The following is a 19,650-nucleotide window of genomic DNA, read 5'->3' as shown; positions in this document are numbered from 1 at the left end:
TAGTGTTAGTTAACCCTCTCTGGTCTAGTGGTGCTTGCCTTAGAGTCTAAGTTTGGCCTGATCATTCCTTTTAGCTAGGAACACAGAAGCGCCTTAACACTGGTGTCTGCTGGCACCACCAGTTACCCCCAGTGACTGGGAGTCCAGATCTTTGTAGGCCTAGATCCCTAGCTACATAAGTGGTCTGTAAAACCTCCTTCAAAGCCCTTAAAGAGTCTAGCCATAGCAATGGCCTGGGTCCTTTGTTAAGATCACACATGCTTTGAGATGTCATCACGGGGGACAAACATATAAACATACAAAGATGAACATACAACTCACTTTAAGATGGCGTTTGGCTCTAACTGCCCTTGAAAAAGCATTTTTTGTTCTCTGACAAGATTCATATTTCTTTAAATGCAGGTTCTCTTGGTGAAGGAATATAAGATTTCATTTACGAAATTTTGATTTGTGTACATTTCAAACACCACGCTGTTAGGTACAGCGAGGCATGCCTGTGTTTACCTGGCACAGTCCAAGTCTGGCATGTCTTTCTTATTATCGCTCTAGTAATGGGCTGAGTCAAACACAACAGCACAGGGAAAAACACCCAGAGGAAGGTCATCTGGGGGTGATGGTGGGGAATCTGAGCAGGGTTCTCATCTGGAAAAGAAAGAACCAGAGCTCTTCTAGAGCTGCCAAAAAGCAAAGCTAAGAAGAAAGGACAAACCAGAGTCAGATGGATGTGAAATGGGGCAACTGGACCTAAAATGGCTGCAAAATTATTGCAGTACCAACAGAGATAACTCACGTTTCTGAGTGTTGACCTATCTCAGACACTTAACACTCACAGGATCATCTCATCCTCCTCCTAACATCATTATACTGTTCATGCTATTTTTCCTCCCATTTTAAAGAGGGGAAAACTAAGGCTCGGTGAGCATCAAGTGACCAGGATACATAGATCCTGTTGCTGGAGTTGAGCTCAAATCAAGGTCTGTGTGATGCCGGCATTAGACCTACAACCACCACACTGCCCTGTGCAGGGCTGGAAGCTGGGTCACCCTGAGGCAGTCCATGTTAACAAAGTCTATGGGAGGCAATGTCAGAAGATGCCAGCACAGGGGAGGGGCTGTTAAGAAAGAAAAGCAAAACAGGATGTGAACTGAGGATCTTCAGGTAGGGAGCCAAGGGGCTTTGGGTGGCCATGCATGGGAGAGGGAAGAAAGTCTCGACCCTTGATCTGAACACAAGGAGCAGAGGTCAGGGGCTGCGGGGACAATGAGGGCAGAGGTCATTAGTAGAACAAGCTGGCTTCAGCGACAACAGACCAGCAGTGCCTGTGCTCAGTAAAGACAAATGGAGTCAGTCCCAGCTCTACTGCTGGACTGCAAGTCACTTCACCATTCTGAGCCTCAGCTCTCCTGCTTGCAAGTGAGGGGAGTAACACCCACTTCACACAGTTCTTGGGAGGCAAAAAGCCTATGGGCTTCAAGAAATCCTTTGTTATCAAGCAGAGAGGGACACAAAATCAAATGTGAGCTGGTACCAGCTAAGGAGCTGCACAGGTACAGCACCTGTGTCTTGAGAATGGCCTCCTGAGCTGCTGGGGGATGGAATGGGGGGAAGGAATTTGGAGGTAGAAAAAGTTTATTTTCAGCTGAAGCTGGGATTCTGAGAGAAGTTGCCTCTGGTGCTGGAGCTGCCTAGACAGCCCACTCTGACTCCAGGCACAGAGAAGCCAGGCCCCACCCCGGCCCTGCAGGCACAGGCAGGCAAACACCACTCTCTTCTCCAGACACTTCTCAGGCTCAGGCCCAGGCCCAGGGAGGTGGCTTCTCCCAGGGCCAGGGGAACCCTCTTTGGGTGGAGACCCTTCTCCACCCCACCCTTCCCCTGGCAACTATCTCCCGGAGCTGGCAGATACCATCTCTGCCAGGCCAGGCGGCAAGCCCCAGCCACGAGAGGGCCGCAGGAGTTGGTACGAGGGAGAGGGCTTTGGAAACGTGGAAAAACATGGACCCATGTCCAACGAGGGGCTCTAGGTAACAGGAGGTCATGTCTCACGTGCAGGAGCTCTTACACATGCTCTTTCCTCGCAAAAGCAGCCTTGTACAGTGGAAAGTCACAACAGCCCGTCTGCCATCTGAGCTCCACCTTAGGCAGGTTACTTAACTTCTCTGAGCTATAGTTTCCTCAGCTATGTAATGCAAAGACGCATGCTTACCTCACCAGGCTATAAGGATTAAGTAATGTCAAATAAGATACAACTTTTGTAAAATGCCTGGCACATCCCATCAGCCTTGGTTTGAATCCTAGCTCTACACAAGTCACTTGACCTCTCCAGACTTAGATTCCTCATCGGTGAAAACGGGAATGAGAAAATCTACTGCTCTGGATGAATTTAGGTATCTTAAATGAGATACTGCTTGTAAAACCTTCAGCCCAGTGGCTTTTATAAACTAAAGCTGCAATAAATGGTATTAACTTCTGTTACTGTTTGGGGCCCAATCCAGCTTCCCTTTGAAGACCCTTACTCCAAAGAGACTCCTGAGTGAGAAGGGGATCAGCTGGCCTGATTTTAGTCTCGCCAACTCACTGAGATCTCCAAAGAGAACTCACTTTTTGATGTCTGCAGAATCAGGGAAAGGACCTGGATACCCCCCATCTCTCTTCTTCATCCTTACCTCTCTTCACCTGACACCTGGGCAAAGAACATTCCATTTTCACTCCCCATCCAGAGTACATGTACACACTCATACCGGTGCTGGGGACAGAGCAGCCAGGCCCCAGATCCCAAGCTATGGAGGGGCTTTTTGGTCATGTTTGGCGATGTCTGGCAAACTAGCAAGTGTTAGGGACAGGGTTGTAGAGAGCCAGACATCTCTGCCTGTTCCTCCTGGCTATTCATAATCTACCTCTCCACAAGACTTGGTCCACCCAGTACTGGGGCTGCTGCCCGGGCTACAAACAGGAAACAGTTGATACCTGAGCCTCAGGCCAAAGGACTAAGCCTGGCTGGCAAAGGAGGACAAATTCCCACCTTCCCACAAACAAATACATTTACCAACTGCTTTCTCGCCTGAGCTGGAGGAAGGTGGCAGGGCTTAGTTTGGGAGATCTCAGTAAAAAACTGCCTTTCTAGCAACATCCACAGCCCTTTAACCTGGTGCAAGGTTAGCTGAGCAGCCACACAGGGAGAAGGGAGGTAGAAAAAATTATGGGTTCTCATTCATCAGAAAATAATAAGAGCTAATGTTTATTGGTTGATTACTATAGGCCAGACACTAGTCTGAGTTCTTTATAGATCTGAACACTATTAATTCTTGCAACATCCTTAGGAAGCAGATACTATTATTATTCTCATCTTCAGAGGAGGAATCTGAGACTCGGTGGAGTTGGTCAACACCAGCAATCTGGCTCAACCACTACACCACACGGCCTCCTCCCAAGACAAGCAGGGCAGTGGAGTGGGGAGAACCCTGGAGGTCTGGCAAGCCTGGCTTTAAATCCACACTTCTCTGTTTATGAACAGTGTGATTATAGGACAATTCCTTAGTGCAGCAGTTTCTCATCTATAGAAGGGGAAAGATACGACCTACCTCATTGAGTTGCTGCGAGTTAGAAATGAAAGGTTGTATCTAATACATTTCACGTTCAGCACCTGGCATGCAGTCAGGGTTCAGTAAATACTTTTTTTTCAGTCATTTTTTTTTTTTTTTTTTTTGTAGAGATAGAGTCTCACTTTATGGCCCTCGGTAGAGTGCCATGGCATCACACAGCTCACAGCAACCTCCAACTCCTGGGCTTAAGCGATTCTCTTGCCTCAGCCTCCCGAGTAGCTTTTTTGAGACAGAGTCTCGCTCTGTTGCCCTGGGTAGAGTGCTGTGGTGTTCTAGCTCACAGCAACCTCAAACTCTTGGGCTCAAGTGATCCCCCTGCCTCAGCCTCCTGAATAGCTGGGACTACAGGCACAGTATGTCATTATTGCATCGGTTACAATGGGGAAATCACTTTCGAGAACAGAATCATTTCATCTGGCCGATTTTCTCCTGCCTGAAAATTCTGCGGGATCTCTACCAGTCGATGCCTTCAGCCCAGCACACTCCCTGTAGAGGTGGCACTGGTTTACACACCCCACTCTGCCATTTTTAGGAACTTTTCAGACCTGTCTCCTTCACTGGGTAGCAAGTAAGGTCTCGCTAAAACACCTGGGGTGTTTTTCCAGGTGCCAGGATGAGCTTCCATTTTCTACCACCTTGTATTTCTAGATGGAAGGTCTCCAGCCAGAGTCACATCTGGCCCTCTGCCTCTTGGTAGGAGAAGTGACTTATATCTCCTTGGTGGGTTAAGGTCAGCCATTCTCACTGGGGATGGCAGCCACTCTGGGAGATGCTTTCTGAAATCTGCAAGGTGGTTTTTCTAGCTGCTTTAGTAATTTGAAGGTTCAGCTCGCATTTTGGGGGCAGAGGGCAGGTATTCTAGACATCTCGTGCTGCAGAAGGCAGTACCAAATGACAAGCATTGTCCATGCCCCTCTAACTTTTATATGACTTCCAAAGTCTCAATGGGACATCTGAGTTGGTGAACAGTTTGCTCATAATCATATAAGCCCAAAACCTACTTCCATTTTTATGTTAACATAAAATACCTTTTGCTTACTTTTAATATACACTTTGTCCAGAGATGCCTTTTTTTTTTTTTTTTTTTTTTTGAGACAGAGTCTTACTTTGTCACCCTTTGCCGTGGCCTCACAGCTCACAGCAACTTCAAATGCTTGGGCTCAAGTGATTCTCTTGGCTCAGCCTCCCAAGTAGCTGGGACTACGGGTGCCCGCCACAATACCCAGCTATTTTTGGAGATGGGGTCTTGCTCTTCCTCAGGTTGGTCTCAAGCTCCTGAGCTTAACCAATCTAGGTTAAGCTTCGGCCTCCCCAAGTGCTAAGATTATAGGCGTGAGCCACTGTTCCTGGCACAGATACCATTTTCTGTGTTAAATGAGGAAAGATTATATTCTGTTTCAAGCCTTACCAAGAGTTGTGTAACATTCTGGAAAATCATGGCTTTTGAGCTGCCAATATAGCATACCAATATCAGTCTGTCTGTCACATTCACTATCACAGCATCGTAAGCATCCTACTATCTTGTTAAACCTTTTAGGGAAGTATGTCCAAGGATTTACTTGCCAAAATATGTATTACTTTATTACGTGTATAAATTACTTTGCTTTCTCCTTTTTAAAAAAAATCCAAATCAAGGTGTGGTGGCTCATGCCTATAATCCTAACACTCTTGGAGGCCAAGATGAGTGAATAGCCTGAGCTCAGGAGTTCGTGACTAGCCTGAGCAAGAGCAAGTTCTCATCTCTACTAAAAGTAGACAAAAACTAGCTGGGCATTGTAGTGGGTACTTGTAGCCCCAGTTACTTGAAAGGCTGAGGCAAGAGGATCACTTGAGCCCAAGAGTTTAAGGTTGCTATGAGCTAGGACGACACCATGGCACTCTACCCAGGGCATGCAGTGAGACTCTCTCTCAAAAAAAAAAAAAAAAATCCAAATTAGAGCATTTTACTGATTTTCACTTACATTTTCTATAAATTTCATTTTAGGATTTTAAAGGGGCTTTATGGACCTTTTTTTTTTTTTTTGAGACAAGAGTCTCATTATGCTACCCTCGGTAGAGTGCCATGGCAACACAGCTCACAGCAACCTCAAACTCATGGGCTTAAGTGATTCTCTTACCTCAGCCTCCCAAGTAGCTGGGTCTACAGGCACCTGCCACAACACCCGGCTCTTTTTCTGTTGCCGTTGTCATTGTTGTTTAGCTGGCCCAAGCCAGGTTTGAACCCGCCAGCCTCGGTGTATGTGGCTGGTGCTGTAACCACTGTGCTATGGGCTCCAGCTTTATGGAATCTTTGTTGCAAGAGACAGTGGCTCTTATAAGGCTGAGAATAGGTTTATTAGGGGGCGGCATGGCTTGGCCCTTTCTGGGTCTTCTTTGCAGACTTGCCTGTTGACTATGAGCGTACTTTTTGGTCTATCTGTCTGTGCCTAGTGGATGCATGTTTAATTCTGCACTGCGGTCTTAGAAAGCCCATTGTACAAAACTCTCTCTTGTGCTCGCTTCGGCAGCACATATATTAAAATTGGAACGATACAGAGAAGATTATCATGGCCTCTGCACAAGGATGACACACAAATTCATGAAGCGTTCCATATTTTTCTGTACATGGAACCAGCACATTGTACGTCCTGATTGCATTGTTGTACACAGCTATGATTTAATAAAAAATAATAATGATAAAATAAAATAAAATAAAATGCTGTGAAGGCTATGTTAACCAGTTTGATGAAAATATTTCAAATTGTATATAAAATCAACACATGGTGTCCCCACGATTGCATTAATGTACACAGCTATGATTTAAAAAAAAGTTCTTAGGGTCAAAAAAAACTCTCTCTTAAAAGAAATGGAAACCTAATAAACACATGTATATGTAAAAATGAAAAAATTAAAAAAAAAAACCCTCTCTCTTCATCATAGCACTATCTGTCAGGCTCCTATACCTATTTTTTAATTGCTTTGGTACCTTGGAGGGAAAAAAAAAAAGAGGGCTGTTAGAGACTAACCCCCTACAACACAACTGTGGGGTTTAAGGTCGAGTGAAGTGTGACTTGTTGGCTCTTCTTCCTCCTTGCTCTTTTAGCCCACTCTGCCACCCCCCAAAATCCTACCTCCCCACGAAAGTGCAGAGCCGAACTTGGATCCTGCCACAGAAGGAAACCATCCACAGTCTTGTGGTCCTTAATGCTCATCTGCGCAGGTCTCGCACGGGAGGTCTCAGAGTCTCCCCAGCATACTGGACCCACTGCCCTGAGGCTCTACACACCATCATGACTCCCTCAGACTCCTGACCCAGACCCATTGATACTGGCATAGTCAGGGCCTCCCTCTCCTCCGCAGCAGGGACCATAGGACGCTCTTCTCTGACTTCCCAATACCCAGCAAAGCGAAAGTATGAGCTCAGCTGCTTCAGTTCCTGCTCCCCAGAGGCTGCTCTTGGGGGTCCCTGGGGGAGGAGGCTTCCTCAGCCATCACTACAGACCCTCACTGCTGCCCCATGTATCCCTCATGGGCCTCCCTGGAGAAGCCTCGCCATCATTCTGGATATGCAAAATCCTAGGCTGAATTTTGTTGATCCTACAGAAGAGGCCCCATTGAGCTAATTAAATACAACAAATCAATGCTTAACAGGAGCAGCCAGAAAATTATGGTGGTTGCTCTGTCACATTTGAGAAAACAATGAAGGGAAATCCCAGATGTTTTAAAACTAAATGCTATTCCAGGGGCCTATGCAGCAACTGCTCTGGCTACGCTGGTGTGCATCCAGGGAGAGGCACTCACTGGTGAGCTCCCTGCTGCCGAGCCTCAGACAGAGGGGAAACTTCAGACTACAGATTCGCAGCTCCAGGGGCAGCAATCTTGGGGACAAGGACTGCTTCAGACTCTCTTTTGGCCTCACGGAACTTTTGTTTTTGTTTTTGATTTTGTTTTTTTTTTGAGACAGAGTCTCACTTTGTTGCCCCAGACTAGAGTGCTGTGGTATCATAGCTCACGGCAACCTCAAATACCTGGGCTCAAGCCTTCCTCTTATCTCAGCCTCCCAAGTAGCTGGGATTGCAGGCATATGCCACCACACCCTACTAATTTTTCTATTTTTTGTAGAGACAGGGTCTCACTCTTGTTCAGCCTGTTCTCAAACTCCTGAGCTCAAGCAATCCACCTGCCTCGGCCTCCCAGAGTGCTGGGATTACAGGGGTGAGCCACCGCACCTCACAAAACTTTTGAAGACTTTGAAGAGAACATTCAGCAAAATGCATGAAATGCTGCCTTGATCTGTCTGGTGGAAACCCACGGGTGTAGATGATAGATCTGGAAGTCACCACAGCAGAGTGGGTGTGAGGCTGCCCAGATGTGCACCGGTCACCGAGGACTCCCCAACGCCCTTTACACCAATCCTACCTCTCCATGTTCTGAAGGTACCTGTTGCCCCAAAGAGCAGGAAATACAGTGGAGAAACTCCAGGACCAGGGGAGCTACCCCTGTGCACCTGAGCTTACCAGCAAGGCACTCAGCCCTCCTTCCTCTCAGAAGAGCCCTCCTCCTGTTCTAGTCTAAACCCTCCACTCGGTCCCTCCCACTGCCCCCACCACATCCTCTTTCCTTTTCCCCATGCTGCACCTCCTGTCTCTCCCAGGCCCAGACCCACTCAAGCCTCCCCCATCCCCAAAAGCCTTCTCTTCACCCACTCTCCATCTTAGGCCAGCATCATCATCCCTTTACCATCCTGTTCCTCGAAAGGGAATTCTGCCACCAAGTCTCCATCATTTCCTTAACTCCTACTTACCTCTCAACTGCAGCAACCTGGCATGGACTCTCCCTGAGGACCCTACAGACACTAGAATAAGGCCAGAGCTGCTGGCCTCACTGCCACACCCACGAACCCACTTTTAGACTTCAGACAGGGCAGCATGTCCATGCACTCTCACCCTGCCCTGTAGGTGGCTATCCCCACCTTCATGGAACTCTCCCCTGTGTGGGTGTGGCTCTCCTCCTGCCTCTTTAATTGTTCCTCCTTATTTTCATCTATAGACACCTACTCCTCAGCCTGTCGCTTGAGTGTTCCTTTTCCTTCACGTCTGTCCTTGGTCCTCTTCCCACTCTGCACATCCTCCCTGGGTGACCTCATTCTCTCTCATCCCTTCATGTGATGTGATTCAGTAATGACTCCCCAATATGCACCTTTAGTCCTGACCTCTCTCCCGGGCTCCTGAGCCAAGTTTCTCCCTGTGTTCTGAGCACATATAGCTCATTATCTGCCCTTCTTTTTCCTCCCATTGTCCGGACAAATGCTTGGTCTCTTGAAAGGACAAAAAAAACAAACAAAAACAGAAAAGAGGGCTGTTAGAGACTGATACCCTAGAACACAACTGTGGGGTTTCAGGTTGAGTGAAATGGGACTTGGTCTCTGGTTGAGGTTCCACTAATGCTCAACATCCCAAGCGAGAAATCTCAGATCATGTCTGATTTGTCCCTCTCCTTTGATAGCCAATCTGTTGCCAAAAGCCCCCTGATCTTTTTTTTTTTTTTTTTTTGTAGAGACAGGGTCTCACTTTATGGCCCTTGGTAGAGTGCCATGGCCTCACACAGCTCACAGCAACCTCCAACTCCCGGGCCTAGGCAATTCTCCTGCCTCAGCCTCCCGAGCAGCTGGGACCACAGGCGCCCGCCACAACGCCCGGCTATTTTTTGGTTGCAGTTTGGCCGGGGCTGGGTTTGAACCCGCCACCCTCGGTATATGGGGCTGGCGCCCTGCTCACTGAGCCACAGGCGCCGCCCAAAAGCCCCCTGATCTTATTTGGGAAATCTCTTTCAAAGCTGGGTCGCTCCACACCTACTGACATGGTACTAATAATACTAATAATAGGAAATACTTCTCTCCTGTGTATGTTCTAGACGCTTGTCTAAGACGCTCTCTCTCTCTCCCCCTCTCATCTGACCCTCACAACAACCTGTGAGATAGATACCGCTATTCTCCCCACTTTACAACTTCTGATGTACACAGAAGTTGACAATCTTGCCTAAGTTCTCATAGTCAGGTAGTGCAGAAGCCAGGATTCAAACCCAGGCAGCCTGGCTCTCTCTCTCTCTCTCTGTGCATAACTTCTTTGCTGTATCCTTGCTTTTAGCATTGCCCGCCCTTGGCCTGCCACCCCAGCACTTCATCGGGCTTCTCTTATGTTCCTTCCTTCATCTTTCCTTCCTTCCTCACCCACACCCCCTCCAGTGCTCCATTAAATGAAACCAGTCATGCTTGGAAACGCCTAGTGGCTCCTTACTGCCCACAGGATAAGCTCCAAACTTCTTTGTTGAGTGTCCAAAGTTCTTTATAACCTGGCCCAAGCCACAACCCCAGCCTCCTAGTCCAGCAACTCACACCATGCTAATCTTCTCACATTGCCCCCAGAGCCATGCCCTTTTACAACAGTGAACCTTCACATCCACTGTCTCCTAGGCCTGGAATATTCTTGCCAACCCTCTCTGCCAGTCAAAGCCCTACTCTTCCCTTGCCAGCCACTTGAGACACCAGCCCTTCTGCGATATCCTTGTGCAGAATTCCAGAACTCAGCTTTCTTCTCTTACACAATTCACTATGTAGTGATGCAGTTTAGCTTCTTATAAATGATGCCCCTGTATCCAGCCCTTAAGAGTGGCTCAACATTCAAAGAATAGATAGATGGGGGCGGCGCCTGTGGCTCAGTTGGTAAGGCGCCAGCCCCATATACCGAGGGTGACGGGTTCAAACCCGGCCCCGGCCAAACTGCAACCAAAAAATAGCTGGGCGTTGTGGAGGCACATGTAGTCCCAGCTACTCGGGAGGCTGAGGCAAGGGAATCGCTTAAGCCCAGGAGTGGGAGGTTGCTGTGAGCTGTGTGAGGCCACGGCACTCTACCGAGGGCCATGAAGTGAGACTCTGTCTCTACAAAAAAAAAGAAAAAAAAAAAAAAGAATAGATAGATGGACCCAAATCTGGACTGCTGGGTCCTTCTGTTTCTGCCCCTGTATTCTTTTCACTGGATCACACAAGGTCATAAAGGAAAGAGTCCATGTGACATAGTCCCCCTCACTGTGTCTCAGGGTGACTCTCTTCCTCATTTCTCTTCAAAGAAAAAAAAAAAGAGAGAGAGAGTGGAACTCAGAGTCCAACTAACGAGTCAAAATACTGCAGAAGAATGACAAAGACAGCACTCGGACACACAGATTGTTCAGGGCCTTATTGATCAGCTCAGCCAAACCTCATTTTATTCAGGAAAAAACTGAGGCTCAGAAAGGTTTGTATGAGGACAGCAACTAGTGAGGGGCAGATGGTGCTGGAACCAAGACTCTGAGTCACTATCCAGGGAGCTGCCTGTTGCCCCTCATCTCTGCCTCATCGTCCTGGGGACTGAGTGTCCCTTGATCGTCCCACAGTGATCTCCCAAACAGGCTCAGGCTGCTTGGGAGATCAGGACTCCCTGGTCCTGCTGGTACTTTGGGACCTGGAAGTTTACAGGCTCTGCATGGAAATTTCCCCATGAGCCAGCATTCCTCATTCATGCAACTTTGAAACTGCAGCTTACCCAGCATCAGGCTGCAACTCTGAGTAGCACCAGTGTCTGGGGCCTTCCAAAGGGAGCTTCACTGAGATGGGCTCTCCTTTGTTCCCTTGTGTCTGCCAACCCCTTGTCTGTGTCAGACACGGAGACTGCTCCCACGCGACCATTCTTTCTTCCCCCCTCCACTCCCTCTACCTCCCATTTCCTCCCGGTTAGTCACGGTGAGGTCACACTCAAGCTCTGGCTCCCAGGCCTCTCCCCAAGGACGGTGTGCACATGCAGGGAAAGAGGAGGGCGCAGCAAGGCATCGTGGGCAAAACGGGCTCTGGAGTCAAAGAGACGTGGGTTCAAATCCTGGCCCAGGTTCATGTCCCACCAGAGGCCCCCCAAAACAAAAAACAAACAAAAATCCTGGCCTAGCCAGCTGACCAACTGTGTGACCTCCATCGAGTTATTTCATCTCTTAAATCCTTTGCTGAAAAAGGCAGGACTGCCTGGGAGGCAGTTTCCTTATCTGTAAAATGGGGATAGTCATACTTTCCTTCTGGTTTACCATGAGAATTAAATGAGATACAGTGCCCAGAGCCTGGCAGTCAGCCAGTACTGGTTTGCTTCCCTTGCTGAGGACTGTGAAGGTGTGACTGTTAAGCCAGATCTGAGAAGTCCTGGCCGCCCACCAGGTGAGCTGGCACACAGGTGAGCAGAGGAGAGCCCCAGCCTAGTGTGTAAATGAGTGTGACTGGGCTGAGTGTCTCTTCCTCCAAAATTCCCCCCACCCTCTTTAAAGGAAAGAGCTGTCATGTCTGTTCTTGCTGGTGATGAGAACTCCAAACCCCTCCCAGGAGAGAGAGGGAAGAACCCACCCTAGAAAGCTCATCCAAAGAAAACAAACTCGAGTGGGGCCCACTCCCAGCAGAAGCTAATCTGTGGGTGAACCACACCTCCAAAGACATTCAAAGGGTCGGGGGCCTCCCTGCAGACTGCTCGGGTCCAGAGGGCAGTTCTCAGCCTTATCTCCAGCACGAGGGTTTCTCAAGCAGCGTCACACAGGTGGCCAAACACCTCCTGGACACCTCCTGGCTAGGCTGTCCTGGCATGGGACACCCCCTGTACCCAGGTCTTGGTGTGGCACAGGCTCCTCCCCATGTACCTTGTGCAAGGGCCTGGGGCAGGGACAGGTGGACCCTGAGCTGGGGAATCCTGAGTCCTCAGAGCAGAAAGCACATAGCACAAGGATCAGGATCACAGAATCAATCCTTCAGGCGCATAGAATCCTTGGGAACCTCCTTCATGCCCCTGCCTTGAAGCATACGGGGCAAAATCACCCCTGAGATAAGAATGTCACCCATCGAAAGACCTTGAGTGAGAAGCTGATGCTATAGTCTTCCTCCCTCGGGAGTTGTTCCAGTATTTAATAAACTTTATTGACTGGAAGTCCTTCTGTGTAGTTAACCTAGCTCTTTCCCTAATTCAAGTCTATCTCTATTTTAGGTCTCAAGTGGAGAGGGAGAGAAGTTGCCCTTCATTTTTTAGCAAACTTCTCCGGCATCCTCAAGAACAAAATTATGAAATTTTCTTGCCTAAAAGGTTTTGGCCTAGGACTCAAGATTTTTCCTCTCCCTGACTCTCAAGGGTATATCCAGAGCTAACAGCCTTTTAGGAAATGTTGACTTCACATGACCCGACAGCCCCATCCTAGACTTCCATCTAAACCATAATGCCATAACCATAATCATAACCATAAGGGTACTTGTCGGATTTATTAAGTATAGAGTATAAATGTCTGAACACAATAATTAAGTAAACGAGAGGAGGTTTATATTAACCAGTGTGATGTAAACACACCTAATTTTATATGAAAACAGCACATTGTACCCCATCCATTCATTAATGTATACATGATCTATGTGTTTATGATTTAACAAAAAAAAATAGAAAAAAAATAAACCTGAACTCAGCATATCAGACCCTAGTGACTACCCGGTGCACCCTACACTGGGATTTTCATTCTGCCCTTCTTGCTGTCTCCCTATCGCCCCCCTTTGTCCCATTCTTCTCTTCCTAACAAATTCCTACTCATCTTTCAGAGCTAGAGTCAAATATTACCTCCTCTACTCTGAGCTCTCAGAAAGAATTAACTATTCCCACTTCTGTCTGATTCCAGGCTCTTTTTACACATCTCCAGTAAAGCAGAAATGAGATTGGATTGTAATTATTCCCCTGAGAGTCTCTCCCCACCTCTTCCTATACGCCCATGGTAGAGACCATGTCTTAATTTTCCTTCTGTTCCCACACTTGGCAGAGTGTAGGTGCTCCCCCTGCCAAATTAGGGAAATAAATTAATTTTCCAGCTGAGAAAACTCAGATCAAAAATATTAAATAACTTGATCAAGGTTACACAGCTAGTTAGTGGCAGAAATGGGACAAAAATCCAGGCTTTCTGGCTCTGTATCTAATTCCTGCCCATCTCCCTTATTCTAGAATCACCTATGACTGCTTGGGTTCAGCTTTGACATTCTTCTTCCAGCACTCTCCTCCTCCCACTGTCTGCTTCAGACATCACACCCTGTCCTGCTTCCCACCCCCTTGTCTTCCCGTCACTCTCTAACCTCAAGGGGCAAGTTCTCTTCCTTGGCTTCACCCTTCTCTCTCCACATACATCTCCACCCACCCCACAATCTTTCCAACACCACCTTCTCCTGCCCACAGCTCTCCCTACTAAACTAACCTCACCCAATTTGGTTTCCTTTCAAAGCACCAAGCTCGTGTCTACTACACTGTCTTCCTGAGCCTGGCTTCATACATCTTTCTGGGCTCTGTTTGTTCCTGTTTTGCTCCCTCACTTCTTCCTTTAAATCAAGACTTCCCTGAGGACACCCAGGCACTTCATCCTCTGTGGCTCCATAAATTCTTCTGCACACAGTTTACCTAAGCTTCGACAGGAAAAGAGCTGTTTTCTTAGATTTCTGATTCACAGCCAGCATGCAGTCCACCCTAAACAGGTGTTCCACTTATCAGAACTCTTTTTTTTTTAGGTTTTTTACTTACTAACCCTCAGTAGAGTGCTGTGGCATCACAGCTCACAGCAACTTCCAAATCCTTAGGCTTAGGCGATTCTCTTACCTCAGCCTCCCAAGTAGCTGGGACTACAGGTGCCCGCCACAATGCCTGGCTATTTTTTTGTTGCAGTTTGGCCAGGGCTGGGTTTGAACCCACCACCCTTGGTATATGGGGCTGGCGCCTTACCCACTGAGCCACAGGTGCCGCCCAGAACATTTTTGAAGGGACACTGAAGAGATATTGGATCATGGGTTGGGGTAAGAGGTTGGACTCAGGGTCCTTTAATCCTGAAAGCTTGGAGTTTACAAATTAACACCCCCAAACTATACATAATAATTGTATGCTGCACGCCTGACTCCCAAAATTTATAGAAGAAATGTTTTCTTCTGACCCAAGCAAGCTCTTACCTGCCTGTTGAAATCTAGGCCATTTCGATCATTTCCTAGAAGAGATTAAAACAAAAAAAAAAAAACATTAGTTGCTAGCGGGATTGGAAGAAGGTGAAGGTTAGAGAAAAAAATAGGATGTTGAAAAGAGTGTGTCTTTATTTTCAAAAAAGAACACATCAACTTCCCCTGTAGCCACGATCCTCCTCCTCTTTCCTGGAAATGTCTTTCACAAGTCCCCTCCAGGGAAGTGGACAGCCAGAAAAAGAGTCACCTTGGAGGGGAGGCTGACTAAAATAAAGTACATGGCAAATCAGAGTTCAGTGGGAGAAGGGCTTGCCACGCCGACCAGAGTGCGTGCTCTGATGTTGCCTGGTTCCTATGCTGCACCCCTGCAGGCAGCAGCCGTTACATCCCCACCTGGACCAAGAGACCAAGAGGAGACCAGCCAAGGATCCTAAAGGAATTTCTCTGCAGCAAGATGTCCCCACCAGTGCAGCCCTCTAGGGCTGATGACACCTAATTTATCAGATAGACAGGTGTCTGTCCTGTTTTCTCCCCTCCCTCAACTTTCATTTTTTATTTTGTTCAGCTTTATTCTTTTATGATAATTGTAGGGTGGCCAGGCATGGCAGCTCATGCCTATAATCCTAGCACTCTAGGAGACCAAGGTGATGGATTGCTTGAGCTCACAAATTTGAAACCAGCCTGAGCAAAAGCAAGACTCCATACCTCTATTAAAAATTAAAAAATTGAGGCAAGAGGATTGCTTGAGCCCAAGAGTTGGAGGTTGCTGTGAGCTATGATACCACAGCGGTCTACCCAGGGCTACAGTTTGAGATTCCGTCTTAAAAAAAAAAAAAAAAAAATAGGGCTAAAAAAGTAAATATGTGTTTAACAGAAAAGCTTTTTGGTATTACTACCTCCCAGGTACCCCAAGCTCCAGCCACACTGAAAACGTGCTTATGTCCAAACATGCCACGCTGGCTCAGCACCTGTAGCTCAGTGGTTATGGCACCAGCCACATAGACCAGGGCTGGCAGGTTCGAACGCGGCCCGGGCCAGCTAAACAACAATGACAACAACAACAACAACAAATAGCCAGGCATTGTGGTGGGCACCTGTAGTCCCAGCTACTTGGGAGGCTGAGGCAAGAGAACTGCTTAAGCCCAGGAGTTTGAGGTTGCTGTGAGCTGTGATGCCACTGCACTCTACCTAGGGCAATATAGTGAGACTCTGTCTCAAAAGAAAAGAAAAAGAAAAAGAAAAACACGCCACGCTGCTCCTATCACCAGGTCTCCGTGCACTGCTTCCTTGCACAGGGTTAGTCCCTCTCCCCTCTGGAATCTGGGAGCCCCGTCTACTGGTCACATGGCACTCATGGGCCATCTGTGTGTTTCTCCCACTAGTCTATGAATTCCTTCACAACTAGACAGCGACATCCATTTTTGTGTCCTCAATGGCCATGAAATGACCACAGTTCCCAACAGATCAGAAGGTCGAGAGTCACCTGAGGGATGAATGAGTGAGATCTAAGAGAATCTTCTGAATCTTTAACCCTTCCTCTTCTGCTCTGTGCTAAACAATGATAGGGAGACACAGCCCTGTCCTGTATGGTCATGTGGCATCTCTGAGAGCAAGTGGCCTGGCATGATGAGAAGAGATGAAGAGCTATGGGATCTTGGCAAAGAAGGCCACAGGGAGATACAAAGTGATCTCTGAATAGAAGCCTGATTTTCAGATTTGCTGAGACAGTAAATAAAATCCATGAGGGCAGCTAAAGATGGGAAGGGCCCCCACACTACAATACTTGTGCCTAAAGGGGTGCAGCCTGACAGACAAAATTACTAAAGAATCCTTTAGTGACATTGTGAAGTTGGGCTAACCAGGAGCAATTCTCAAAGACCTAAAAAAAGAACAAATTCATTAATTCAACAAGTATTTACTAAGCACATTCTATGTACCAGGCACTGGGGATGCAATATTGGCAAAGACAGAGAAGTCTCTGGCCTCATGGAGCTTCTTTTGTAGTTTAGGAGACATAAGACATAAAAGGAATAAGTGATCAAATATATAACTTAATGTAGAGATAATTACTGTGGGGAACAGTAAGGCCCGGTAAGAGGAAAAGGCGTGTCCAGGGCTATTCTTGAGTAAGATGGTCTGGGAAGATCACTCGGGGCAGGTGACATTTTCACTGAACAAAGCAAAGATCCAACCTTTCAAAGGTCTGGGGGAAGATGGCTCCAGATGGAAGGATTAGACCTTGAGACAAGAACAGGCTTGCCTGTAGAGGGGTAGTAATGTGGTCAGTATGGATGGAGTGAATGACCTCAGGAAAGATGATGTGGGATTTGGTGGTTGGGACATGGTGAAGACTATGGCTCTCTTCTTTTTTTTTGAGAAAGAGTCTCACTATGTCCCCCTCGTAGAGTGCTGTGGCATCACAGCTCACAGCAACCTCCAACTCTCGGGCTTAAGCGATTCTCTTGCCTCAGCCTCCCAAGTAGCTGGAACTGCAGGTGCCCGCTACAACGCCTGGCTATTTTTTTGTTGCAGTTGTCTTTGTAGTTTAGCTGGCTGGGGCTGGGTTCAAATCTGCCAGCCTGGGTGTATGTGGCTGGCGCCTTAGCCGCTAAGCTACAGGCACCGCCAAGACCTTGGCTTTCACTCCAAGGATGTGATTTGAGGGTTTTGAGCAGAGGAGGAAGATTGTCTGACTTAAATCTTTAAACTTGTGAGGGTAGAGAGCAGGAAGGGAGATCAATGGGAGTGCTGTGACTATGGCCCAGGTGAAAGGGAAGTGGACTGGAAAGAATGGTGGCAGAGGAGGCAGGGAGGGCCTGGATTCAGAATCTACTTGAATGAAGAGCGGGCAGGACTGACTGACGGAAGGTTGTGGAGGGCAAAGGAAAGACAAGAGTCAAGGGAGATCCCTAGGGCTTGGAGTTCCTCGAGGGTATGTGCGGTCACACCATTTACTGAGATAAGGGTATATCAGGATGAGCAGGCTGGAGCGGGAAACCACAATGTTGAGGACGTGTTAAGTTTGAGATGGCGATCAGATATCCCAGTGGAAGTGGGGACATGAGTTTGGACTCAGGGAAATGTGAGGTCAGGAGTAAAAACTGGGTAGCTATCTGCTTATAGGTGGTATTAAAAACCACAGGACTCAAGTGACAAAGGAACTGAATCCAGAAGAAGAGGGAAAAGGGTCACTGTTGGGACAGGGAAGAGGAGCCAACCAATGAGGCTGAGAAAGAGTGGGCACTCAAGTGGAAGGAGGACTGGGAAAGCAGCGTGTCCTGGGAGTCAGGGAAGGTACGTCCAGGAGGAGGTAGTAACACACATGGGAATGAGACGCAGAAGGGAGGAAAAACACCAGGGAGGCCAGTTTGGTTTGGAGGAGCTCATCAGATTGTGAGCAATTAAGACGTTGCTTCACTTCTGATTTCTGTAATGGCCGTTATGATGTTACATCCAGAAAATAAAAAAGGTAACCAGACAGAATTCAGAGGTTAATGTTAAAACTCATCAGCCAAGAAAATCAACAATTTCTTTTGCCCAGAAGTTTTCAGTGGTCCTTCTCAAGAGGCCCATCCCCAGGAGGGTGCACCTGCTGTGCTCGGAGCCGGGCAATGGAGTTTCCCCACTTCGCCGAATCTGTTCTTACCTGCAGCAGCGTCTCTGTCTAATTCTCCTTGTTCCCCTGGCTTATTGGACGTGCTGGGGCCAGCCAGAGCCTGTCAAGAGATTGGCCCCTGATCCCCCAGGACAGCAGAGTGTAGTAGCTCAGCCTCCGGCATTTGTGAGGGCTGAGTTTCCAGAGCTTTTCCTATCTCGTTCTAGTTCCACTACAAAGCAGGTAAGAGTGACCTCAGGAAGCACAGCTTCCCTCATGGCTCCCAACCCTGCACAGCTCTGGATGTCTGAGTGGAGACCTGGTGACATAGTCTAATAGAGGCATTATATTATCTGATGACACTGTTGATTCTCCCTCCAGATCTGGCAGAGGGGAAACTGTCTCAGCCCTCATGTTACTGCTTTCCTCCCATGGTCTGCTGGACTTGTTGCACCGGGCACCTCTCCCCACCCAGCCTACAGGAAGGCCTGGGAGGTAGTATCTGGAAAGACTGCAGGCTGTGATCTGGCTTACTGGGGTTCGCTGCTGCTCCCCTGCTCCACACTTCCCAGAATGTTTAAATGTGTTCATTTTTGAAACCCTAAGGAAGGTGCTTTTTTCCCCAGAGAAAGCAAGAGAGGCAATGATCATATTGTATTTAACACTGGTCTGGTCTATGGTCACCAGAAACTTCTTTTCTACCTCTTTTTTTTTTTTTGGCAGTGTTTGGCCGGGGCCGGGTTTGAACCTACCACCTCCGGCATATGGGCCCGGCGCCCTACTCCTTTAAGCCACAGGCTCTGCCCTTCTTTTCTACCTCTTTAAGATGTCATGTAGCAGAGCAGTAGGACACACTTAGAAAGGGTCCTGTACTTGCAATCAGAGGACTGGGGTTCAAGTCTGAGCTCCTTTACCCCTAAGCTAGTGACTTCAGTCAATACAGGGACCTCTTGAAGGCTCAGGCTTCCTCAATGGTCAAATAAGGTCATAATTCCACTTCATTCCCTTCCCAAGAATACAGAGAGAATTGAGTGAGATAAAGCTGTTACCATCCTTTTTAAACTGGGAAGCATTGTACAACTGCAGAGGTAGGTTCCAGACATCCAAGTCCCTTTCTCAAAAGGTGGAGCTTGGTCCTGTGTGAGGGCCTCTAACTATGTGAGGGCCTGTTCCCTCTAATTGGAAGGCTCTTTTCTCCCTTTTCTCTACCTAGAAAACATATACTTATCCTTCAAGACCCAACTCAACTGTCATATCCTCCATAAAATTTAGCCAAAGCAAAATAAAGGAATCCCTGATCGCTTCTCAGCCTTTTGGCTAAGATCAAGTGCAAAATAAAGGAATCCCACCTCTGTTTCCTCATCTTTTATTTATATCTCTCACAGCACATATCACAGATTTTTAGAGTCAGTGGTTTGTATGTCTGTTTCCCTCAAGAGGCTGTGAGT

At 47.7% G+C, this 19,650-nt stretch overlaps 1 protein-coding gene and 1 non-coding gene across 6 annotated transcripts in view; one reads left to right on the top strand and one right to left on the bottom strand.

Moving 5' to 3' along the window:
• POU2F3 (POU class 2 homeobox 3) overlaps positions 1–19,650 on the bottom strand; it is a 94,004-nt gene that overhangs the window by 37,526 nt on the left and 36,828 nt on the right. For 4 of the 5 annotated variants that reach the window (XM_053596125.1, XM_053596126.1, XM_053596127.1 and 1 more), the window contains one exon: positions 14,602–14,636. The exons of the other annotated variant lie outside the window; for it this stretch is intronic. In XM_053596125.1, coding sequence (XP_053452100.1) covers positions 14,602–14,636 — 35 coding nt within the window. The remainder of the gene's footprint in view (positions 1–14,601; positions 14,637–19,650) is intronic. 5 annotated transcript variants of the gene reach the window in all.
• On the top strand, positions 6,094–6,200 carry LOC128589337 (U6 spliceosomal RNA). Its single transcript, XR_008380931.1, has one exon. It is a non-coding gene; the product is annotated as a U6 spliceosomal RNA (small nuclear RNA).

This window comes from Nycticebus coucang, chromosome 6 (assembly GCF_027406575.1).
Source record: "Nycticebus coucang isolate mNycCou1 chromosome 6, mNycCou1.pri, whole genome shotgun sequence".
Classification (NCBI taxonomy): domain Eukaryota; kingdom Metazoa; phylum Chordata; class Mammalia; order Primates; family Lorisidae; genus Nycticebus; species Nycticebus coucang.
Note: the sequence above shows the minus strand (reverse complement) of the source record. Positions and strands in the feature narration are given on the sequence as shown.